At 41.5% G+C, this 27,229-nt stretch overlaps 1 protein-coding gene across 2 annotated transcripts in view; it reads right to left on the minus strand.

The window, feature by feature from the left end:
- Window positions 1-409: 409 nt before the first annotated feature.
- The window catches only part of ldah (lipid droplet associated hydrolase), a 69,068-nt gene continuing 42,248 nt past the window's right edge, over window positions 410-27,229 (minus strand). The window contains exons 5-7 of one of the 2 annotated variants that reach the window (XM_055863466.1): window positions 18,346-18,586; window positions 7,080-7,162; window positions 410-3,303 (exon numbers count right to left, since the gene is read on the minus strand). In XM_055863466.1, coding sequence (XP_055719441.1) covers window positions 3,109-3,303; window positions 7,080-7,162; window positions 18,346-18,586 — 519 coding nt within the window. In that variant the 3' untranslated portion in view covers window positions 410-3,108. The other variant, XM_055863468.1, reaches the window with a different exon arrangement.

The raw sequence follows: 27,229 nt of genomic DNA on the forward strand, positions 1-27,229 counted from the left end.
ATGGGGATAATTGTCCTGAATCAGCTCTTGTGTGTTTTGGCTGCACATGTCTGTCTCTATTGCCATCTTGTTGTACTTTTATGGAAGAAATTGACTATTTAACCCCTCCTTCTAAGAGGCGGAAAAAAGTCACAGGATTTTCTGAACTGTGGGCAATTTGATATAAAGGGACCATGCCATGGCTTTAAAAGGGTATGCTGAAATGTCAGAGCAAATATTAACTCACACACCACTACATTGTCTTTCTTTGTGGAGCTGGGAAATAGAATTTAAAAACCCAATAGTTAGTCATCAATGATACATTACTTTGTCTCACAAATTATATATATTTTTAAGGAAATGTGAAAGTAGAGGCACTGCAATCACAAAGCAAGTCAATGGATGTGAAAGAACATATATTCCCCAGAAATACTTTTCCTTAATTTATTTCAATTCGAAATATTTACATAGAACAAAAGCTGTCACTTTTTAATAATTATATATATATTACACATAGATACACACACACAGTACCAGTCAAAAGTTTTGACACACCTACTCATTCCAGGGATTTTCTTCATTTCTTACATTGTAGAATAATAGTGAAGACATCAAAACTATGAAATAACACATATGGAATCATGTAGTATTCAAAAAAGTGTGAAACAAATCAAATATATTTTAGATTCTTCAAAGTAGCCATCCTTTGCATTGATGACAGCTTTGCACACTCTTGGCATTCTCTCAACCAGCTTCATGAGATAGTCACCTGGAATGCATTTCAATTAACATGTGTGCCTTGTTAAAAGTTAATTTGTGAAATTTCTTTCCTTCTTAATGCGTTTGAGACAATCAGTTGTGTTGTGACAAGGTAGGGGTGGTATACAGAAGATAGCCCTATTTGGTAAAATACCAAGTACATATTATGGCAAGATTAGCTCAAATAAGCAAAGAGAAACAACAGTCCATCATTACGTTAAGACATGAAGGTCAGCCAATCCGGAAAATTTCAAGAACTTTGAAAGTTTCTTCAAGTGCAGTCGCAAAAACCATCAAGCGCTATGATGAAACTGGCTCTCATGAGGACCACCACAGGAAAGGAAGACCCAGAGTTACCTCTGCTGCAGAGGACAAGTTCATTAGAGTTAACTGCACCTCAGATTGCAGCCCAAAGAAATCCTTCACAGAGTTCAAGTAACATATACTATGCCAAGAGTGTGCAAAGCTGTCATCAAGGCAAAGGGTGGTTACTTTGAAGAATCTAAAATCTAAAATATATTTTTGGTTACTACATGATTCCATGTGTGTTATTTCATAGTTTTGATGTATTCACTATTATTCTACAATGTAGAAAATAGTAAAAATAAAGAAAAACCCTGGAATGAGTAGGTGTGTCCAAACTTTTGACTAGTACTGTATATATATTTGATTTTATATTTTTCATGACAATTACAAAACATTTAGTTAATACAGGGTACATAATGATTAGTAATTTAAAGTAATATAATCTAAAGTAATGTAAAACCAAATTTACACATGAGCACAACTCTCAAACATTTTTTGTAGAGGATCAACCACCAATTGCTTTGTTTAATGAATTTCTGTTAGTCTCTGTATCTGAAATCCTTTCTATTGCATTGCAGTCGTGACAAGGATGAACGAAACCCCATCTAGTCTGTAACTCTCTCTCCCTCTCCGCCCAGATCTCATCCATCACACTGGTATAAACAACATTAGTCTCAGTGTGTATTCAACAGGAGCCTAAGCCTCAGATAACACTAAGCCTTCCATATTCATTTGCATTTCAAAATGGGCAGATATCAAATGCATCCAGACAACTAATAAACCAAGATTCCCCATCAAACACATAAATTAAGGAAGGCTTTTTGAAGAGCTTTCCTGTAAATGGTTACATCACCAGTGGCTGGTGGCCAACAGTGGAAGGAGTGCTCGGTCAGAGGTTGGAGGTCAAAGATGAACACTAAGTCTGCAGATTCCTTTGTCAGAAATAGACTTTCTTAGATTTCCAAAATATAGGAAATCCAACTTTAGATGGAGTTAACCTTTTGGAATGATGCGCATGCCTTGTTATTTCATCACAGATGTATGGCTAAATTCAATCAAACATGCACTAAAAACACATTGTTCCGGCACTGCACTGTAGGGCAGGAAATGGAGACAAGTTATCTGTATCAGGCTGTCTTGACAGAACACAGAAAAATATAAATAAAATAAAATCATCGAGTTGATTTGCCAACACATTTTGCCATGTGCAATCAAACATGTTCAACACGTGTCTGGGATAATTCAGAAACAGCATTCTGTCTTTCCATGCATCAGGAAAGCATGTTTGAGTTAATATGTCTTTGAGTTTGTTTGACACTAATGTGCATTTTTGCAAAACAAAAAGGATGCTGTTTTTGATTGAATAGTGCCATATGTTACATTACATTACAGGGTAATTAAGAACCTATGAACTAATCAAATGTATAAATAGATTCCAGCTGATTTCTCTTGGTCCTCTTCAGCAAACACATACCATTACTTTACAAAGTGAAGCATCACAATTTCCTGCCAACCCAACAGAAATTTGGTAACAACAAATACATATTTATATGATTGGTGGTCCAATAAAGATATAACGCGATACGCAAATCAATACAATTAGAATTAATAATCGTATCAAAGTTTTGGTCATTATACATTACTTAGTTATACAGTATATTGAAATAAAAACTTATTTTAAAATCTAAAATCGGGAAAGAAAACAGACAGAACAAAGTTTGGGGTCCAATGTCAAAATACAAGTCAATTTTGGGATTTTCATAAAAACTATGTGGTTGTTGAAGCCTACCTGATATCTCTGTAACTATAAGGCAGTGATGGTACTGTAGTGGCTATAATCACACGTCATAGCCTAGGGAACTAGTTTAGTGCTTAAAGAGCTTTGACAATGATTTGGACAAATATCTCATTCTTTCATTTCACTACCAGATGTCATCACTCCTTAAAAGTTTTACATTAATTTAGGTAACATAAACCCGACAACATCATTATCCAATTGATATTTCGATGACAATTTCCTTAAATCACGGTCACACTGTCATGCTGCTTGGGGCGTATTTGAAACTAGCTCCATGTTTGCAAATCTTTGCGGATCCATTCAAAGATCATACCAGCCACTTCCTTTCCTGCGTCCAAGACGAAGGCATGACGAATTCCTCGACTACACAGTCTGATGTCTCCCTCTGGAAACTTCTTCTTGATCTCCTGATAATACTGCACAGGGCACCAGTGGTCACTGGCTCCATAGTAAAACACAAGCTGAACAGAGGAATGACAAAATATCCATAACTAACATAGCATTAACACTTTTCATTATGAATTTACAACTCCATTTGATCTGTGGATACACTTGGCACTGGAAGATTCAAAGGTTTTCATTCACTTATTTTAATTCTCCTTTTTAACCGACAATAGATGAAGTCCAAAGACTGTCAACCAGTGCAGATCCATCGCCTCCGCCTATCCTCTGTGAGGATGGGGATTCTGGTTAATATCACAGAGAGAGAAGGAGTACACTAGCGAGAACACATACACGCATGCACACACACTGAAGGGGATACACATTATTCTTGATGAAAAAATGGATAAGAATAAAGTGGGAGAGAGAGAGAGAACGTTGGGCTCAATTCAGAATTTTGGAATTGACTCGCATTCACCTCATGAGTTGAAATCCAATTGAATTGGCCACACCACATGGGATGTAGAATTTTAATTTGAGTGAAAGTAAGTAGAATTTAATTCAGTGCAATTCAAATAAATTCTACTCAGTCATAAAACATGAGAGTTTTATTGAATCTGACAGGTCACACTTCCAGATACCAAAGAATACATCACTTTTCCCTGGAAACAAGGTTCATAATACTCCTTTAGCCTTAGTGCTAAAGAATAGGCAATTATATTTCCATCAACCATTTTGTTTGTTTGGCTTCTTTTTGAAGGGTTGGTGCTATTTCCCTGAATTCAATTATATTTCCTTTAATAAAAACTTAAATTCAAATTCAGTTCAAATACAAGAATTTAATTGGAATATGTGAGGCATCCTCAATTTAATTCTGATTTGAGCCCAACCCTGATAGAGACAGTGGAAGGGGGATCCTTACAGTGACACCTGCTATTATAATCTGACCACACCCTCTGCACATTAACTATGAAGCAAGAGCTTATCTCCCTTTGATCAGCTTGAATGTGACACTCACCTCTCCACTCTCTTTGAAAAGGAAGAAAAGGAGTATCTGCCATTTAATGTCTGGCTTTTGTCTTTACTGTGTATGTGTGTGTGTTCGAGAAAGAGAGAGTGTATGTGTGAGAATGTTATAGCTACAGAGAGTGTAACCCATAAAATATTCACATCTGCCAACAAGGAAACATTAAAACGTGAGGGTATATGAACAGCAGATTTATGAGGCTAATAAAATGGATCAACTGAGACATCTCTTAACTGCAGTTTGTAAGTGTTCCACTGCATTGGGCCAAGAGTCCTCAGGAGTTCAACACCTCCCTGTGAATAGGTAATGGGAAGGTAAATGGATGGTGTGTAGGAGGATATGTTGCAGGTCCTCCAGTAGTTTAAATGGGTCAGAGAGCGACTAACACTTTGAAGGACTGGCACATGGGAGAACTTCTGTCACTGTGTTTCAAACAACACCTTATATTACACGCTGACTAGACCGGGCATGTGCGTGCGTCCGCATATGCCATTAGGCGCATTTTGATTTTGTCCATCCCCAACAGACGTGATCAGGACAAGCATGTTGAAATATCAAAACGAACTCTGAACCAACTATATTAATTTGGGGACAGGTGGAAACACATGAAACATTAATGGACATTTAGCTAGCTAGTTTGCTGTCGCTAGCTAATTTGTCCTGGGATATAAACATTGGGTTGTTATTTCACCTGAAATGCACAAGCTCCTTTTTTGGGGATATTTGTAGAATTTTTTCCCATTTTGAGTCACACAAAATTGTGAGGTCTCTACTCCAACTAATAATGCACAGATAAAAGGGGATACCTAGTTAGCTTCTAGTAATCTCTCCCCCTTCAGTCTTCTTATTCTTCTGTGGACTTTATATGGTGGTTAGCCACCACCTTTGACTGGAGTGTGGACCTCATTTCATCTTTCAATCACCCATGTGGGAATATGCTCCTAAAATCCAATGAGAAGATGGGAGAGGTGGGGTTTCCCAGGGCGTAAAGCATTAAACATAAAACCAAGTTCTATTTTAGCGCCTGGCTATGCAGACGCTCATTGGCGTGCGAGCAATTTGGATGAAATGAATGAATAACATGTATGTGTACATTTATTTTGCAACGCTCGCACACGCACCACTCGCACACGCAAAGCGGGTGGTGTGGTCAGCATGTAACATGTCAGTCCATTTCTCAATATGTCCACCAGAGATGGTTTGTTTTACCGTCTGTATTCGCCCTGTATCTATGGGTAAACTTTATCAAGCCCATATCGGGATGGAGTTATAGTGCATTCTTCAGACCACTTCACTTTTTCCATATTTTGTTATGTTACAGCCTTATTCTAAAATGGATTCAAAAACATTTTTTTTAAGACATTTTAGCAAATGTATTAAAAATATAAACGCAAATATCACATTTACATAAGTATTCATACCCTTTACTCAGTACTTTGTTGAAGCACCTTTGGCAGCGATTACAGCCTCGAGTCTTCTTGGGTATGATGCTACAAGCTTGGCACACCTGTATTTGGGGAGTTTCTCTCATTTTTCTCTGCAGATCCTCTCAAGCTCTGTCAGGTTGGATGGAGAGTGTCGCTGCATAGCTATTTTCAGGTCTCCCCAGAGATGTTCGATCGGGTTCAAGTCTGGGCTGGCTGGGCTACTCAAGGACTCAAGAGACTTGTCCCGAAGCCACTCCTATGTTGTCTTGGCTGTGTGCCTAGGGTCTTGTCCTGTTGGAAGGTGAACCTTCGCCCCAGTCGGAGGTCCTGAGGGCTCTGGAGCAGGATTTTATAAAGGATTTCTCTGTACTTCGTGCCGTTCTTCTTTTCCTTGATCCTGAATAGTCTCCTAGTCCCTGCTGCTGAAAAACATCATGCTTCACTGTAGGGATGGTATTGGCCAGGTGATGAGTGGTGCCTGGTTTCCTCCAGACGCGATGCTTGACATTCAGCCCAAAGAGTTCAATATTGGTTTCATCAGACCAGAGAATCTTGTTTCTCATGGTCTGAGAGTTCTTTAGGTGCCTTTTGGCAAACTCCAAGCGGGCTGTCATGTGCCTTTTACTGAGGAGTGGCTTCCGTCTGGCCACTCTACCATAAAGGCTTGATTGGTGGAGTGCTGCAGAGATGGTTCCATGACCAAGGCCCTTCTCCCCCAATTGCTCAGTTTGGCCGGGCGGCCAGCTCTAGGAAGAGTCATGGTGGTTCCAAACGTCTTCCATTTAAGAATGATGGAGGCCACTGTGTTCTTGGACACCTTCAATGCTGAAGACATTTTTTGGTACCCTTTCCCAGATCTGTTACCCGACACAACCCTGTCTCTGAGCTCTACGAACAATTCCTTCAACCTCATGGCTTGGTTTCTACTCTGACATGCACTGTCAACTATGGGACCTTATATAGACAGGTGTGTGCCTTTCCAAATGTCCAATCAATTGCATTTACCACAGGTGGACTTTAATCAAGTTGTACAACATAAGGTCTACCTGTTGTATTCGGCGCATGTGACTAATACATTGTTTTTGTTGTTGATTTGATCTCAAGGTTGATCAATGGAAACAGGATGCACCTGAGCTCAATTTTGAGTCTCATAGCAAAGGGTCTGAATACCTATGTAAATAAAGTATTTCTGTTTTTGTTTTTTTATACATTTCTAAAAACCTGTTTTTGCTTTGTCATTATGAGGTATTGTGTGTAGATTGATGAGTAAAAACAAATATTTAATCGATTTTAGAATAAGGCTCTAATGTAAGGAAATGTGGAAAAAGTGAAGGGGTCTGAATACTTTCCGAACGCACTGTATATTCCAACAAGATCACAATACATACTGTATGTTTCCTACCTTGTCAAGGTTTTGATTGATGGTGAAGTTGTCTCTCTCCAGAACTTCCAACATCTCTTGACTCCCCATGTACATAGCATTGGCTGAAATAAAAGAGGTGAAAAAAGTCATATAATTAAGCTGTTGTTATCATACTCGATGGCCAGTTTATTAGGTTATGGTTAGGTTCATGAAACTAGGGCATGGCTCGCTATATAAAGCAGGCAGACAGGCATTAAAGCATTCAGTTACTGTTCGATTGAACGTTAAAATGGGCTAAACGAGTGACCTAGGAATGGTATAATCGTTGGTGCCAGGTGCGCCGGTTCTAGTATCTCAGAAACGGCCAGCCTCCTGGTCTTTCACAAACGACAGTGTCTAGGGTTTACTGAGAATGGTGTGACAAACGTAAAACATCCAGCCAGCGGCAGTCCTGTGGGCGAAAACAGCTTGTTGATGAGACAGGTCGAAGGAGAATGGCAAGAATCTGTGCAAGCTAACAGGCGGGCCACGAACAAGCAAATAATGGCGCACGCAGTACAACAGTGGTGTGCGGAACGGAATCTCGGAACGCACAACTCTTTGGTCCTTCTCATGGATGGGCTATTGCACCGGGTTCCACTCCTATCAGCTAAAAACAAGAAGAAGCGGCTCCAGTGGGCAAGCGATCACCAACACTGGACAATTGAGGAGTGGAAAAACATTGCCTGGTCCGACGAATCCCGGTTCCTGTTGCGTCATGCTGATGGCAGAGTCAGGATTTGACGTAAGCAGCATGAGTCCATGGCCCCATCCTGCCTGGTGTCAACGATACAGATGGTGTAATGGTGTGGGGAATGTTTTCCTGGCACACGTTAGGTCCCTTGATACCAATTCAGCAACATTTGAACGCCACAGCATATCTGAACATTGTTGCTGACCAGGTGCATCCCTTCATGCTACAAGGGTCCGACCGGGTACTAGATGGGTGTACCTAATAAACTGGCCACTGAGTGTATAACACTGTTCCTTCTATTTTCTCAAGCTGTGAAAACACAGAAACAGACATGTAGTATCACACAGGCATGTGTAGTATCATTGTTTTAACATTCAACAAAAATTCAAAGGAAAGAGTACGAGGACTAAGAAATCAGAGATTAATGTATCTCACCCCCCCACTAACTCCCAATTATCCATCTCAATCTTACACAGCTGGAAAATATAATGGGGAAGAAGGGGGGGACATGGATGGCTCATTGGATACCAGAAATGATAACGGTAAAAATGTGAGTGAAAGATGGGGGAAACCCTCCCCAGAGAGCAGTGTAACTCAATGCCTTTGATTCTACGTTCCATTACATTTCCCTTTCAGCAGCATGTACTTTTTATTAAAAACATTAGTCGAGGGACAATTTTTTTTATTTTTTTTTAAAGCTGCACTCGCTGGTAAATATTGCTGCTATTTCAGAAGTTTTGAGAGTCCATCAATAATTCAGACACGCAAGCTGCACGCACACAAACACACACACACAAAATCAAAGAATCGAATAGCTAATTTCTGCGCAACACAATGATTCAAGGAAATGTTCAGTGAGAGTAATCTCTAGGCTGTACTCAGTGGGTGGTTGGGGAGGAATATATGGATGAGAAAACTGTTAATATCCTGTACAAATATCCTCCTGTCCTGTGAGTGATCACTCACGCCTATCTCCTCACTGCCACGGTCCCTTTCTGGATGAGGTGGTGGCAGTGGGGGGTTTGTGTGTGTGTGTCTGTGTGGGTGTCTGTGTGTGGAAGGGGGAGTGGGAGTGGGGGTTTAAGGTCCCCGTAGCAAGCCACTCATATTTCCATCTTTTGCTGTTCTGAGGAGGAGGAAGCGAGGGTCCGTTTGCAAATCTGCACCACTTGTGCGCATATTAATCATAATCTGTGAGCGGCGTCGCCTTGTATTGTGGAGTGCCGGCTTTGAAGCGCTTTGTACCTGGCACAGAACTGGAGAGAAAGAATGCTTTTCTTACTCCAAAGGCCAAGGGTGAGAGGCAGAAAGAGTGAAAGACGAAAAGTTCCAAGTCAGTAAAGAGGGTGTGATTCTTTCATATAGCACTGGTTTGTTTAGTCTTTGAGGTAATTTCCTACATTTTGAGAGCTTAGCCCAGGGTTGTAAGGCAGCTTGTACGTCTCTCAGAGATCCCGGTGAGTTGGGGGTTTCAACAGCGTCACAGCAACAAGAGGGACACACTTAGCTCTCTGATTTATGCTGCAGAGGGATGGCCAACAGGAGAGAACGGCCTAGTGAATGCAGGCATTGTGTGTGTGTGTGTGTGTGTCAATTTTTGCAAAAACTGTGCGACACACTGCAACCTGAAGGATCTCAACAGATGTGCTGCACATATGTTTCTAAAATACAGTCTCCCTTGAAAATGAAATCAAAATGTGATATTATATTACCATCTGGCTATTGAATAAGCAATTCAATTGTACATCCAAGATGAGTCAATCATAGCTTCTGTGAGACTGTGCTTTCAGACACTCAAAAGACAGGGGGGAAACTATTATAGATCGAATGATAGGAAACATTGAAACCTCACCATAACCCTGTCTCAATCAACATCTAGCTGTCTAGAAAAACTCAACCAGTAACTCCTGTTTGTGAGCCATCTTGAGGTGCTACCCCGGGTCTTTATGAGCTACTTCCTACATTCCACACACATTTTTAACTATCTCCGTAAATCTTCACTCTCTGTAAAATCCAGCTTTTTCTGAGTGTGTAAATTACTTCATGATAGCATCCCCTTCGTTCCAAAGGTCTTTAACCTTGTCAAGCTGAATAATTTCTCTTCCCACCATTGTGTAATTACTCATAAATGGTTATTCTACTTCCATTTAGTTACACAGCCTTACTGTTGCTTATGGAGCAATACTACATCAAAATAAAGGTTTCCAACGTATTCCTCTTTGATGGTATGCACATTTGACAGTGTGGCTTTAAGTAAAATATTTATTGAGTATTACACCAACTAGATCCTGTTTCAGGTAGATGTTTTACTATTTTGAGAGAATATACAGTACTGTATATGGTGATATAGGAAAAACCAACCTCAATGCAAATACACCTTGATTTCAAAGCCTTTAGGCATTTGGGTTGGGTGATGTTTGATCTCTCACAAATGGCCAGTTATCTGCATATTATGACAGAAAACAAAATCTGTACCCCCTTCCTCCGTGCGTAACCATGGTGACTCATGTGTACCCGCCGATATCAGCAATATTATGTTTAAAGTATTCTGTTTACCCCTGTCAAGTTTGAACATAGTAGCCTCTAGGCTACGTTCCTGGTCTTTCTGTAACACATGACTGAGGACAGAATCCTAACTTGAGGAAGTCAAGGTAAATCATGCATCAATGTCAATGGAAGACATGTGATGCAGCTTGAGTTGCATGTAAGTAAAGATAAATTAGAGCACAGTAAGGAAAACAGATGGGATGACAAAGAGAGTAAGAGTAATAGGAAGTTAGGAAGAGGTAGATGTGAAGAAATTCATGTAAGGAACTTAGCAAGAGAGAGAGAGAGAGTGTGTGTGTGGGGGGGGGGGGGGGGGCAAAGGGGAGGGAGAATCCAACCTGTCCATGAGATCTGTTGGGGGAGACATCCCCAGCTGTAGCAAGCTCCCTTATCTCTAGCAGTGGAGTTGGGGGGTGGATGGGGGGGTTGTACTTGGTAGGGCATGGCATTCCAGCCCAATATACAGATCCTCACACATGTGGCTCGTTAGTGACTGGCTGAGGAGATAAGACCAGAGAGAATCAGCAGCACAGATCCCAGATCAGATTGAAACCACTGTCTCACTGCTGCTGCCAGCACTAATAAGTAGCTACAGTGCCTTACTATAGCGAAACACTCCCACCTGAAACAGGCTGAAACAGGCTATCATCTTGCTGTTTTTGTGAGGTTTTAATCTACCTGTAGCATAACATCGATTTTATAACGTAAAAAATCTCATGCAATCAGCAAAGACCAGTACGATGAGGAAGTTGATAAGTCCAGTCACATTTACCGTGTGTTTAGGTAATGATGGCAAAACATTACACATATCAAAGAAAGTTAGTGCAAGACTTTTTCTTCGTGCTGCATATCCCTCTTCCCAGTATGGAGTACGTGGAGAGGATATTGTTCACTGTGTTACTTGGACTTCCTTAAGAAGAAAAAAGGCCAGTCTCCCTCCAGCTGAGTGATGACATTGCTCTACCTGGTGCAAGGTTGCCTGCTTAGAGGAGTTTAATCCCCTTCCTGCTGTGCTCCTGATGTATATGCTGCTAACTCTGTTCCACTTGGCCCCTGAGTCTGAAGAGACAGGCTGTGGAGTCAGTCTCTGACTAGATTGCCAACTCACCAGCAAACAGAGGATGAATACCAGCAACAAACAAAGGCATGCAGGAATGAGAGAACAATGAGATGTGTTCAAATAAGCTGAAGAACAAACAAATATTGTATTCCAAGAGACAGATGGGTGGGATGGAGTGTCTGTGACACAGTTCAGTTAATAAGTAAGCTATACTTACTAAATAAATCAAATTAATACTTCAAACAATAAAGTGTGAACAAAATTCTATATATTTCGTATTGTATAATAATTGGCATTAGGCTACCATTTATGGTCAACTCAATTGTCTAGAGCAGTACAAGCTAAGAAATAGGGTACAGACTATTGCTTTCCCTTCAAAGCATTATAAGAATGGTGGCGGCCTGTGACTGCTACTGCTATTGAGCACCCAGAACCCTCCTTCAGCACCAAAACATCAACGTTCTCTGCTTATTTGCGAGGGATTTCAGAAAAAATAAACGCTGAAATGTACGCAGGAAATTCCATCTAATCGCAACATGTTTTGTTAATTAGGCCTGTCAACTGGCCATTTATTATATACTGTATGTAACACATGACAGAGAACCATCTGTAGGGCCAATGTTCAATAGCGCAACACCAATAAGGAGCAACTCTATTCCACCTTGCCTTTAGAAATCAAAGAAAAATTATATTCTCTTTTCGAAAAAAGGTATAAAACTATTAAGAATTTAGGTTGTTTAAAGCCTTATTTAACTAGTCCGAAAATAATTAATTGAGCAGGAAAACGCAAAGCATTTTGACCATGAGGGAATAAAAATTCCAAAAGCAAATTAAAGGGAAGTGCTAATGATTAAAAACATGCTCAGCTGAGGCAAGAAGAAGAAGAGGCTTTCTGACCTCACAGGAGAGACTGAGGGCATGGCTACTTGCTGTAGAGACCTTTTTTGGCATAGGCCCTCGGGCCGCCACAACATCAATCTCTCCCCTCCCAGGACAGACGGTGGGGGAAAACACAGCGCACTTCAAATCCGAGGGAAAGAGAGAGTGAGCTTTCCTCCACTCTGTGCAGAAAGGAGGGATGGCTGGCTCTTCTCCTCCTCCAAAGAGCAGTCTTAATTACTCCCGCTCATACCCATACCCCAGCAATCATCTGGCAAATAAAGAGGAGGGGATATATTCTAGGAGTTCTAATAAATAACATATAATCTCTGACAGTGAAATATGCCATCCTCCTCTTGGCAGCCACTCCCGGCTGGGATTATCTTCGCTTTATATAAACCTAATTACAAACATCGTATCTCCTGATGCTACAGTAATGTATGCCTTCGTTTGCCAAAACGGAGATACTTTCTTTCTTCTTTCAAAAGACTGGATAAAGCAACATGAGATTCACACGCAACGTTTTATGGGGGAAGTCACTACTGGATAAAAGAGAACACTGTAGGAGAATATACACATACAGTTGAAGTCCGAAGTTTACATACACTTAGGTTGGAGTCATTAAAACTCGTTTTTCAACCACTCCACAAATGTCTTGTTAACAAACTATGGTTTTGGCAAGTCGGTTAGAACATCTACCTTGTGCAAGACACATGTAATTTTTCCAACAATTGTTTACAGACAGATTATTTCACTTATAATTCACTGTATCACAATTCCAGTGGCTCAGAAGTTTACATACAGTAAGTTGACTGTGCCTTAAAACAGCTTGGAAAGTTCCAGAAAATTATGCCATGGCTTTAGAAGCTTCTGATAGGTTAATTGACATAATTTGAGTCAATTGGAGGTGTACCTGTGAATGTATTTCAAGGCCTACCTTCAAACTCAGTGCCTCTTTGCTTGACATCATGGGATGTAACCTCAGTGAATGGGAAATAGATCAAGTAGTGTATGTGATTTTAGAGTGTGGGTCAGAACATTCTCCTGGTGAAACTTTTGTAATTTTCAAAAATACTTGATCTATTTCCCATTCACTGAGGTGACATCCCATGATGTCAAGCAAAGATTGGATTCACTGATTCACTGATTGGAGGCAAAACTGTTGGAATGTTAATTTAACAAAATAATAGCAAGAACCCCCTCTGCAGTTTAGAAAATGCTGTCATAATGCTGTGGTGATAAATATTTACAATACACCTCAGAAAAACAATTCTAGACCTCCACAAGTCTGGTTCATCCTTGGGAGCAATTTCCAAATGCCTGAAGTTACCACGTTCATCTTTACAAACAATAGCACTGTCACGCCCTGACCGTAGAGAGCTTTTTATGTCTCTATTTTGGTTTGGTCAGGGTGTGATTTGGGTGGGCATTCTATGTTCTTTTTTCTATGTTTTGTATTTCTTTGTTTTGGCCGGGTATGGTTATCAATCAGGGACAGCTGTCTATCGTTGTCTCTGATTGGGAAGCATACTTAGGTAGCTTTTTCCCACATGGTTTTTATGGGTAGTTAATTTCTGTTTAGTGTTTTCACCTTACATGTTTCGGTTATTCTCTTGTTAATTTTTGTTATAGAGTTCAGTTTTAATAATAAAAGCATGAACACTTACCACGCTGCGCTTTGGTCCAATGATTCCTCTACTTCAGACGACGAATAGCGCTACAGAACTACCCACCACAAACGGACCAAGCAGCGTCGTAACGAGGAGCAGAGGGTTCAGGACTCCTGGACTTGGGAGGAGATATTGGACGGACAGGGACCCTGGAGACAGGCTGGGGAATATCGCCGCCCGAAAAAAGAGCTGGAGGCAGCTAAAGCGGAGAGGCGGTGATATGAGGCAAGGCAGCGCAGAAGGCACGAGAGGCAGCCCCAACATTTGGGGGGAGGCACACGGGGAGATTGGCGGAGTCAGGCGATAGACCTGAGCCAACTCCACGTGCTTACCGGAAGCATCGTGGTACTGATCAGGCACCGCGTTATGCGGTGAAGCACAAGGTGTCTCCAGTACGCGCTCATAGCCCGGTATATGCCAGCCCCCCGCAAGTGCCATGCGAGAGTGGGCATCCAGCCAGGGCGGATTGTGCCAGCTCAGAGCGTTTGGTCTCCGGTGCGCCGTTTCGGCCCAGGGTATCCTGCGCCGGCTCTGCGTACTGTGTCTCCGGGGCGCTGGGAGGGTTCAGTTTGTCCTATGCCTGCGCTCCGCCCGTGTCGGGCGAAAGTGGGCATTGGGCCTAATGGAGAGGTGCAAGTGTTAAGCACCAGATCTCCAGTGCTCCCCCACAGCCCGGTTCGACCTGTGCCTGCACTCTGGAGGGGCCGGGCTAAAGTGGGCATTCAGCCTGGAGGAGTGGTGCCAAGGCAGCGCACCATGGTTCCAGTGCTCCCCCACAGCCCGGTTCATCCGGTGCCTCCTCTACGCACCAGGCCTCCTGTAGGTCTCCCCAGCCTGGTGGGCCCTGTGGCAGCCCCACGCAGCAGGCTGTCTCTGCGTCTCCTCCCTCCAGAGTCGCTCTCCAGTCCGGATCCTCCAGCGACGCCCTCCAGTCCAGAGCCTCCTGTGTCGCCCTTCAGTCAGGAGCTTGCAGCGACGCCCTCCAGTCCGGACCCTCCAGAGGCGCCCTTCAGTCCGGAGCTTCCAGAGGCGCCCTTCAGTCCGGAGCTTCCAGAGGCGCCCTTCAGTCCGGAGCTTCCAGAGGCGCCCTTCAGTCCGGAGCTTCCAGAGGCGCCCTTCAGTCCGGAGCTTCCAGAGGCGCCTTGCAGTCCGGAGCTTCCAGAGACGCCCTCCAGTCCAACAAGGGTCCCCAACAAGGGTGCCCAGTCCAGCCCCCACAACGAGGGTCCCCAGTCCGGGGTCGGCGGCGAGGGGGGGGGGGGGGGGGGGGGGGGTCTACGTCCCTCACCAGAGCCGCCACCGCGGAGAAATGCCCACCCAGACCCTCCCCTATGGGTTCAGGTTTTGCGGCCAGAGTCCGCACCTTTGGGGGGGGGACTGTCACGCCCTGACCGTAGAGAGATTTTTATGTCTCTATTTTGGTTTGGTCAGGGTGTGATTTGGGTGGGCATTCTATGTTCTTTTTTCTATTTCTTTGTTTTGGCCGGGTATGGTTCTCAATCAGGGCCAGCTGTCTATCGTTGTCTCTGATTGGGAACCATACTTAGGTAGCTTTTTCCCACATGGTTTTTGTGGGTTGTTAATTTCTGTTTAGTGTTTTCACCTTACAGGACTCTTTCGGTTATTCTCTTGTTTATTTTTGTTATAGTGTTCAGTTTTAATAATAAAAGCATGAACACTTACAACGCTGCGCTTTGGTCCGATGATTCCTCTTCTTCAGACGACGAATACCGTTACAAGTACGCAAGTATAAACACCATGAGACCACGCAGCCGTCATACCGCTCAGGAAGGAGACGCGTTCTGTCTCCTAGAGATGAGCGTTCTTTTGTGCGAAAAGTGCAAATCAATCCCAGAACAACAGCAAAGGACCTTGTGAAGATGCTGGAGGAAACAGGTACAAAAGCATCTATATCCACAGAAAAACAAGTCATATTTCGACATAACCTGAAAGGCCGCTCAGAAAGGAAGAAGCCACTGCTCCAAAACCGTCATAAAAAAGACAGACTACGGTTTGCACCTGCACATGGGGACAAAGATCGAACTTTCTGGAGAAATGTCCTCTGGTCTGAGGAAACAAAAATAGAACTGTTTGGCCATAATGACCATCGTTATGTTTGGAGGAAAAATGGGGAGGCTTGCAAGCCGAAGAACACCATCGCAACCGTGAAGCACGGGGGTGGCAGCATCATGTTCTGGGGGTGCTTTGCTGCAGGAGGGACTGGTGCACTTCACAACATAGATGGCATCATGAGGAAAGAAAATTATGTGGATATATTGAAGCAACATCTCAAGACATCAGTCAGGAAGTTAAAGCTTGGTCGCAAATGGGTCTTCCAAATGGACAATGACCCCAAGCATACTTCCAAAGTTGTGGCAAAATGGCTTAACTTCTCTAGGGTATGTGGGACGGTAGGGTCCCACCTCGTCAACAGCCAGTGAAACTGCAGAGCGCCAAATTCAAAACAACAGAAATCCCATAATTAAAATTACTCAAACATACAAGCACACCAAACAATTATGTTAGGTATGAGCCAAGTCACAGAAAAAGCCAGCCATTTTTCCAGCCAAAGACAGGAGTAACAAAAAGCAGAAATAGAGATAAAATGAATCACTAACCTTTGATGATCTTCATCAGATGACACTCATAGGACTTCATGTTACACAATACATGTATGTTTTGTTTGGTAAAGTTCATATTTATATCCAAAAATCTGAGTTTAGGCGGGACGCTACTGTCTCACTTGGCAAAAAGCCTGAGAAAATGCAGAGCACCAAATTCAAATTAATTACAAACAAAATGACTATAAAAATCAAACGTTCATTAAAACACACATGAAAGATACCAAATTAAAGCTACACTGGTTGTGAATCCAGCCAACATGTCAGAATCCAAATAGGCTTTTCGGCGAAAGCAAACGATGCTATTATCTAAGGATAGCACCGTTGTAAACAAAGAGAGATAAGCATATTTCAACCCTGCAGGCGCGACACAAAACGCAGAAATAAAAATATAATTCAAGCCTTACCTTTGACGAGCTTTTGTTGTTGGCACTCCAATATGTCCCATAAACATCACAAATGGTCCTTTTGTTTGATTATTTCTATCTATATATATCCAAAATGTCCATTTATTTGGCGCGTTTGATCCAGAAAAACACCGGTTCCAATTTGTGCAACGTTACTACAAAATATCTCAAAGGTTACCTGTAAACTTTGACAAAAAATTTCAAACTACTTTTGTAATACAACTTTAGGTATTTTTTTAGTTTAATAATCGATAAAATTGAAGACGGGATGATCTGTGTTCAATACAGGATTAAAACCAACTGTAGCTAGCTTTCTGGTCTCACGCCTCTATCTAACAGGACACCTCGAGTGACTCTCGTTCAAGATGGCCGTATTTCTTCATTACACGAAGGAATAACCTCAACCAATTTCTCAAGACTGTTGACATCCAGCGGAAGCGGTAGGAACCGCAAGCAGGTCCCTTAGAAATCTGGTTTCCCAATGAAATCTCATTGAAAAGAGAGTGACATAATTTTTTTTTATCTGAATGGTTTGTCCTCTGGCTTTCGCCTGCTAAATAAGTTCAGTTATGCTCACAGACATGATTCTAACAGTTATAAAAACTTCAGAGTGTTTTCTATCCATACCTACTAATAATATGCGTATCTTATCTTCTGGGGATGAGTAGCTGGCAGTTTAATTTGGGCATGCTTTTCATCCAAAATTCCAAATGCTGCCCCCTACCCTAGAGAAGTTAAGGACAACAAAGTCAAGGTATTGGAGAGACCATCACAAAGCCCTGACCTCAAACCTATAGAAAATGTGTGGGCAGAACTGAAAAAGCGTGTGCGAGCAAGGAGGCCTACAAACCTGACTCAGTTACACCAGCTCTGTCAGGAGGAATGGGCCAAAACTCACCCAACGTATTGTGGGAAGCTTGTGGAAGGCTACCCGAAACGTTTGACCCAAGTTAAACAATTTAAAGGCAATGCTACCAAATACTAATTGAGTGTATGTAAACTTCTGACCAACTGGGAATATTATAAAAGAAATAAAAGCTGAAATAGATAATTCTCTCTACTATTATTCTGACATTTCACATTCTTAGAATAAAGTTGTGATCCTAACTGACCTAAGACAGGGAATTTGTACTAGGATTAAATGTCAGGAATTGTGTTTAAATGTATTTGGCTAAGGTGTATGTAAACTTCCGACTTCAACTGTAGTTGTGAGCATGTACAGACTATGGAAATGATAATATAGACAGACATGGACAGACCAAAGTTTGATTGTCTTTACATGGACAGGTTAATCATTTTAGTTTGACAAAGCTTGAGTTCACTGGTTTCCCCTTCTTATTTGACTCTGAAGTGAAATTAAACTGAATAGAACAGAGGGAGAGACTCACCAGCGGTGTCCACGTTAATGAGGCTAACAGCAGGCGGCACGGTCGAGTGGTCCAGTGAACGCAGCCCTCCGAAGACCAGCTTAACCATGAAGGCCTTGAGTACATCAGGTAGAAGAGAGAGGAGGAAGATGGGCAGGTAAGCCACATAGCGCAGGCGGCACAGCACCGGGGTCATGACCCTTCCCTGAGGGGTCGCCGCCATGCGCTCGATGGTGGGGAACAGCATCACTGACTTCACCACCTGCACAAGAACGTGTAGAAGAAAGGATGTTAGCAATACCCAACTTAAACCTCCTTCTTCTATGCATTCATTCAGTGTGTGTCTTACAATAAATATAGAAGCATAGATATTTCATAACATTCACAGACACCTGACTTCAGCTTTTTATGGCTTCAGTTTTAAAGATGGACTATTGCACTTTTTGGGCATCATGTTTGAATAAATACGATGAATTTGGTTTTAGATTTTTCCAAACTTTTTGACAATGTGCAGGTATCTTATTGCAACATTCAGTGTTGAGTTAAAAGTTGTGTGCAACTCTAATGTTATGCTACACTAGTGCTGCCAGGGGGCACTATGTGAAGAAGGAGTTGCTTAAGTGGAGGAGCAAAGGCATAAAAGACAAAACAGATGGAGAGAAAGAGAGACAGAGACACACAGAGAGAGAGAGAGAGAGAGAGAGAGAGAGAGAGAGAGAGAGAGAGAAATAAATATATTGTTGGTGAGAGCATGTGTGTGTCGGAGTAGTAGAATGAAAGCGGTAAAAGCGATGATAGGTCCAGGAAAAGAGAGGGCGTGACATGGGCAACGCATGTGCTTACATGAGCTGGAGAACAAATAAAAGAGGAGAAAGAAAAAGTGAAAGTGAGAGAGATAGATATATAGATAGATAGATAAAAAGAGAGAGTCAAAGAGAGAAAAGACACCAGTCCTAGGAAACAGGAAGCACCTGCCCCTGTTTGGCCAGCAGCAGGCTGGAAGAGTGATAAACCTCAACATAACAGTCAGTCATCGACCCAGAGAGAGCAAGGATGTGAATATTATCCATCCTTTGTGGTTGCTGTATTTCTCGTTTTCTTACCAGTTCAAAGCAGGGATTGATTAACTAGATCCAGAGATCCTTATGGGGACCCAGAGGTTTAACTCCTTTTCAAGGACTGCACCAGGGATATAAGGGATGGATGGAGAGGTGGGCGGAAGGATAGGTTTACATTTAGGGGTAAAAGGGGTGAAGAGGGTGAAAGAGAGAGACAAGGAGTGAGGAAGAGAGAAAGTGAGTGAAACAAACTCACTAAAAGACGAAGGCATCCCTTTAAGACCAGGTAGTAGGAAGAAAGGCGTTTTTTTTTTTACATGGGTAGGGGTACGGGGGCAAGCAACCACATATTAAGACATAACATAATAGCATGCTTTAACAGTGATCTACTACTGTAAAACCTGTGACGTTCATAGTTTACCACAGTATGAGTCATAATACCCATAAAACCTAGCGGTCAAACACGGAAATGGTTCCAATTGTTTTTCCATCTATTGTGGATTTTACAAACACTTCAAATAAGGGCTGTGTTTCGTGTAGGCTTACCCTGGCATGACGTTTTGATAACCATGTAAATCTGACTCGGGCAAGGTGACTTTTATCAATATATTAGCCTATATTTACCACCACCAAAATGAAATGCTAATTAGCTGCTAATGTGGCTATCATACAGAACTAAAAAGGAATGTCTCAAGCTTCACATGACTAGGCTGGACAATAGAACGAGTCAAAATTCACCGAAGGCCGAAAAACGTCAAAAGAACATTGGCTAAGCTGGAACACTAGCGCGAGCCCATAGCAAATGAATGGAATCGAACATTCACAGAGCCTGTTTTGACTGGAGTGATGCTTGGAATTCCATTTTGCCTAAATTGCAAAAAAAAAAATTAAATCCCTTTTTATTTGACCACTACTATCTGTTCGTCGGACGAAACTGGAAAAAAACTAAGTTAAACATCAGCACCTCGATGGTGTCAACTGTGCTAATGTCTGCATAATGAGAAAGTAGGGAAAAAATGAAAACTTCTGACTATTTCTGGTCTAGTGATTGATGACAACCAAGCTCGCTGCCCAGACTTAAATAATTACAAAGAGGAGATTCTCATGACTAAAATGGTGCCCGACTTGAAAAAATCTAAATATACACAGTGAGATATTTGGTTAAATAGACCGGCATGCCTTTCCATAGGAAAACAATGGGAAGAGCTCAGCGTTCCAAGGGCAAAACGTTTTTTTGCGTCCACCGGACGTGCAATCTGTCCCAGACCTGCTGTTTTCAACTCTCTAGAGACCGCAGGAGCGGTAGAGATACTCTTAATGATCGGCTATGAAAAGCCAACTGACATTTACTCCTGATTATTATTTGACCATTGAACATCTTGGCCATGTTCTGTTATAATCTCCACCCGGCACAACCAGAAGAGGACTGGCCACCCCTCATAGCCTGGTTCCTCTCTAGGTTTCTTCCTAGGTTTTGGCCTTTCTAGGGAGTTATTCCTAGCCGCCGTGCTTCTACACCTGCATTGCTTGCTGTTTGGGGTTTTAGGCTGGGTTTCTGTACAGCACTTCGAGATATTAGCTGATGTACGAAGGGCTATATAAAATAAACTTGATTTGATTTGATTTTGGGGCTAGCATTTGATGACAACCAAGCTCGCTGCCCAGACTTACATAATTAGAAAGAGGAGATTCTCATGATTAAAACGGTGTCCGACTTGAAAAAAATGTAAATATACACATTGCGAGATATTTGGTGAAATAGACAGACATGCCTATAATTCCCCTATAGGAAACAATTGGACGACCTCAGAGTTCCAAGAGTAATTTTTTGTTGTTGTTTACATTTTAACTACCAACAACGTGAGCAGGTCTCACTGCCAACAATAGCGAAGCAGGCATTGTGACGTAGAACATTAAGCTGGGAATAAAATGTTCGGAAAGCGAGTTGGTGCCACGGTGCTCAATAGAACTAATGGGAGCTGGCAGGGTGAAAAATGCCCTAAAATAAGGCCTGTGATTGCTTCAAAACGACGGCAAGCAGCTGAGAAATATGGTCATATTATGAAACTGGGCTCCACGGCCGATGCAATGAACTACTTTTTAATCAGAAAAAAAGCATTGTAATGTGCCCAGCCTAACATCACTCACCAGGGCCATGATGATCTGGAAGAGACTGCCGAATCGAGGCAAACATAAGAATCTTTGGATTAACTATCTAATGTTAGCTACATTTTATAATGAATAAATTGGCTAAAGTTGTTTAAATAGACAATTCTGTGAACTGTCTTGGGCAAGTTCTACATTGAAAATGCCTGTTATTTAGTTAGCTAGCTCATGGTTAGCTAGTTAGCAACATTAGCCTGGTTACATGACTACATTTACGTACAAAACAAGCTTTTTTTGGAGCCAATGGGTGTGCCTGAGTCTTATCACCTCTCAACTAAACTGAACAAAAATATAAACGCAACATGAAAGTTAGTGTTGGTCCCATGTTTCGTGAGCTGAAATAAAGGATCCCAGAAATGTTCCATATGCACAAAAAGCTTACTTCTCTAAAATGTTGTGCAAAAATGTGTTTACATCCCTGTTAGTGAGCATTTATCCTTTGCCAAGATAATCCATTCACCCGAAAGATGTGGCATATCAAGAAGCTGATTAAACAGCATGATCATTACACAGGTGCACCTTGTGCTGAGGAAAATAAAAGGGCACTCTAAAATGTCTCAAAAGGGCACACAATGATGTCTCAAGTTTTGAGGGCCCATGCAATTGGCATTATGACTGCAGCAGAGCCTTTGCCACAGAATTTAATGTTCATTTCTTTACTATAAGCCGCCTCCAATGTTGTTTTCGAGAATTTGGCAGTACGTCCAACCGGCCTCACAACCGCAGACCACGTGTAACCACGCCAGCCCAGGACCTCCACATCCGGGCTAACTCACCTTCGGGATCGTCTTGAGACCAGCCACCCAGACTGCTGATGAAACTGTTTGTTTGAACAACCCAAAAAACTGTCTCAGGGAAGGAAGCTCATCTGCGTGCTCGTCCTCCTCACCAGGGTCTTGACCTGACTGCAGTTTGGCATCGTACCCTTCAGTGGGTAAATGTTTACCTTCGATGGCGACTGGCACGCTGGAGAAGTGTCCTCTTCACGGATGAATCCTGGTTTCAACTGTACCGGGCAGATGGCAGACAGCGTGTATGGCGTCATGTGGGCGAGCAGTTTGCTGATGTCAACGTTGTGAACAGAGTGTCCCATGTTGGCGGTGGGGTTATAGTATGAGCAGGCATAAGCTACAGACAACGAACACAATTGCATTTTATCGATGGCAATTTGAATCCACAGAGATGCTGTGATGAGATCTTGAGGCCCATTGTCATGCCATTTATCCACCGCCATCACCTCATGTTTCAGCATGATAATGCACGGCCCCATGTCGCAAGGATCTGTACACAATTCCTGGAAGCTAAAAATGTCCCAGTTCTTCCATGGTCTGCATACTCACGAAACATGTCACCCATTGAGCTTGTTTGGGATGCTCTGGATCGACGTGTTCGACAACGTGTTCCAGTTCCCATCAATATCCAGCAACTTTGCACAGCCATTGAAGAGGAGTGGAACAACATTCCACAGGCCATAATCAATAGCTTGATCAACTCTATGCAAAGGAGATGTGTCACGCTGTATGAGGCAAATGATGGTCACACCAGATACTGAATGGTTTTCTGATCCACGCCCCTACCTTTTTTTTGACCAGCAGATGCATATCTGTATTCCTAGTCATGTGAAATCCATAGATTAGGGCCTAATAAATGTATTTAAATTGACTGATTTCCTTCTATGAACTGTAACTCAGCAAAATCTTTGAAATTGTTGCATGTTGCTTTATATTTTTGTTCAATGTAGGTAAGCTCTTTCAACCTGAAACACAATTATGTATAAACGCATGCATCAGTCAACAAGTTCAACTCCAACTTGAGAGTGGAGCATGCATTTATATATAATTGTGTTTCAGGTTGAAAGTATTTTTATCATGAATGAATAAGCATATTTATTTGACAAGAATGCACCTATTCACCCATCAATTCGTCAAACACCTGAACTCAAACAATTACATTGTTTTAAGGAAATCAAAATTGTAAACAATGCATATACAGCTCTGGAAAAAATTAAGAGACCACTGCAAAATTATCAGTTTCTCTGGTTTTACTATTTATAGATATGTGTTTGGGTAAAATTAACATTTTTGTTTTATTCTATAAACTACTGACAACATTTCTCCCAAATTCCAAATAAAAATATATTGCATTTATTTGCAGAAAATGACAACTGATCAAAATAACAAAAAAGATGCAGTGTTGTCAGACCTCAAATAAGTCAAAGAAACTAAGTTCATATTCATTTTTAAACATCACAATACTAATGTTTTAACTTAGGAAGAGTTCAGAAATCAATATTTAGTGGAATAACCCTAATATTCAATCACAGCTTTTATGCGCCTTGGCATGCTCTCCACCATTCTTTCACATTCATGTTTGGTGACTTTATGCCACTCCTGGCGAAAATTCAAGCAGCTCGGCTTTGTTTGATGGCTTGTGACCATCCATCTTCCTCTTGATCACATTCCAGGTGTTTTCAATGGGTTTCAGGTCTGGAGATTGGGCTGGCCATGACAGGGTCTTGATCTGGTGGTCCTCCATCCACACCTTGATTGACCTGGCTGTGTGTCATGGAGCATTGTCCTGATGGAAAAAACAATCCTCAGAGTTGGGGAACATTGTCAGAGCAGAAGGAAGCAAGTTTTCAACCAGGACAACCTTGTTCGTGGCTTGATTCATGCGTCCTTCACAAAGACAAATCTGCCCGATTCCAGCCTTGCTGAAGCACCCCCAGATCATCACCGATACATTCTGCAATTAGTTAATTTGGCTTTGAATCTGCAACAGAACATGTCAACACGCTAGTTCAGAATTGCTTTAATACAGCAGTGCATTCTGACACCATGAATAGTTGGCAGAAATTATAAGGGATTAAAGAAAGACTTCCACCGGCTGAAGAAGAGGATCTAGTAAAATAAGGGTATGTTGCTAATATCATCTAGGTAGGTAGCTAGCTAGCTATATAGCTTCTTATAAAAAAAAAACTAGCATAGTATTCATGGTACATTATAAATATCTTTACTGCTACTACGATAGTATTCTGTACAGGACACAAGACCAAATGCATAAATAAGACATTAGATAATATTATATTAGTTAAATATTAGTTAAATAAAATATGGAACAGTAAATTTAAAAAATGCAATATATCTTTCATTTTAGATCAAGGTAGAAAGTAGCTAGCTAGCTGACAGCAAAGGTGTCAGCTAGAGATGGTGTGCAGGAGGTTGCAGGGATTTGCAGTCTTACATGGTTTACTTTGATGCTAATTAGCATTTTCTAATCTGAAAGTAAATAGAGACGAATCTATAGATAAAAAAGTCACCTCGTCCAAGAGAGATTTACAAAGTTATCAAAAATTCACGCCAGGGTAAGTTACACGAAACACAGCCCTTATTTAAAAGTGTTTCTAAAATCCACATTGGATAAAATGAATGGTGAAAAAACAGTTGTAACCATTTCGGTGTTTAACCGCTATGTTTTATGGGTGTTATGTGAGGCTCATGTGGGGCTCAATTAGAGGCTCTCCCTTTTAAAACAATCAAAGTTGCTTCATCATTAATCTTCTAATTTCATGGCCCACTTTGGCAATACTTCAACATTAAGTACCAATGTAGCCTTGTAACTATAGATTAATGGAGATGTTGAAAGATACCAATATGTGGTAGTGTGAGTGTGAGCGTGAGAGAAAATGTAGTATGTTTGAGAGCAAAAGAGAGACAGAGAAAGAGGGTGCGCAGAGGGACACAGGTGAGCTTTGATGTGTAAAGCGGTAGTTTTGATGGGAAGCAGCTACTCTTCCAGTGGAACAGAGGAATGTTCTAAAGACTGTAGAAAGAAGAGGCTGGTGCTTAAACACGAAACAAACTGCATAGGCTCAGACACACCCTAATGAAAGAATAATACTAACTAACCAATATAATAACTATTAACACAAACAAAACACACCCAGACAACCACACACATGCACAGACAAACACACTTTATTCTTCAGTCTCTTCCTCTCCCTCTAGCACACCTAAAGTGCCTTCAGAAAGTAGTCATAACCCTTGACTTATTCAGCATTTTGTTGTGTTACAGCCTGAATTCAAAATGTATTAAATGTATTATTATTCTCACCCATCCACATACAATACCCCATAATGACGAAGTGAAAACATGTTTTAGAAATCTTTGCTAATTTCTTGAAAATGAAATACATAAATATCTAATTGACATAAGTATTCACAAGCCTGAGTCAATACATGTTAGAATCACTTTTGGCAGCGACTACAGCTGTGAGTATTTCTGGGTATGTCTCTAAGAGATTTGCACACCTGGATTGCACAATATTTGCCACATTATTCTTTTTAAAATTCTTCAAGCTCTGTCAAGTTGGTTGTTCATCATTGCTAGACAGCCATTTTCTAGTCTTGCAAAAGATTTCCAAGCCGATTAAAATCAAAACTGTAAGTAGGCCACTCAGGAACATTCAATGTGATCTTGGTAAGCAACTCCAGTGTATATTTGGTCTTACCTTTTAGGTTATTGTCTTGCTGAAAGGAAAATTTGGAAAGCTTCCTCTAGGATTTTGCCTCTGCTTAGCTCTATCCATTTTTTTTTTATCCTAAAAACTCCCTAGTCCTTGCCAATGACAAGCATACACATACCATGATGCAGCCACTATGCTTGAAAATAAGAGTGGTACTCAGTGATGTGTTGTGTTGAATTTGCCCCAAACATAACGCTTTGTATTCAGGACATAATGTGTCACAGCTGTCGTCTAGTTGGAAATGACCGGACCAAGGTGCAGCGTGGTGAGTGTACATTTTCTTTTATTTAGAATGTCGCCAACAAAACAAGAAACAAAGAAACGACCGTGAAGCTTACTAGGGCTATAGTGCCACTAACAAAGTCAACTAACCACAAACACAAAAAGAAAAAAGGCTGCCTAAGTATGATTCCCAATCAGAGACAACGATAGACAGCTGTCCCTGATTGAGAACCATGCCCGGCCAAAACATATAAATACAAAACATTGAAATAAAGAAACTAGAATGCCCACCCTAGTCACACCCTGGCCTAACCAAAATAGAGAATAAAAGCCTCTCTATGGCCTGGGCGTGACATAATGTTAATTCCTTTCCCACATTTTTTGCAGTTTTACTTAAGTGCCTTATTGCAATCAGGATGTACGTTATGGCATATTTTTTATTCAAACTTTTCACTCTGTCATTTAGGTTAGTATTACGGAGTAACTACAACGCTGTTGATCCATCCTCAGTGTTCTCCTATCACAGCCATTAAACTCTAACTGTTTTAACAGTGACCGTATTTCCGCCACACTGGCGGTCACGAGTCATGATGGCAGTCAAATTCCAGGTGACCGTTTAGTAACGGTAATCAGGCTTCTCCAAGCTCTAATGCTGCTGATGGCCATTATACCAAACTTGCTAACTGCCTGGTACTTAGCACTCTATTGTCCCTCTAATGACTCTGACATCAATACAAATGTAATCGAAAATCGAATCAAGCTCATGTTGCGCAACATTTCTATAGGCTATGCAATTGCGTGAGAAAACAGAGTGATGGCCTCTATTAAAAAGAGGAAGATCCCATCAGCTTTCTATAGGCTAGGCCTATTATATTTATTTATCAACTTTCCTAATATTAAGCAGATTGCTTCTCTTTACAACAGGAGTATAGAC

Source organism: Salvelinus fontinalis, chromosome 15 (assembly GCF_029448725.1).
Source record: "Salvelinus fontinalis isolate EN_2023a chromosome 15, ASM2944872v1, whole genome shotgun sequence".
Classification (NCBI taxonomy): Eukaryota; Metazoa; Chordata; class Actinopteri; order Salmoniformes; family Salmonidae; genus Salvelinus; species Salvelinus fontinalis.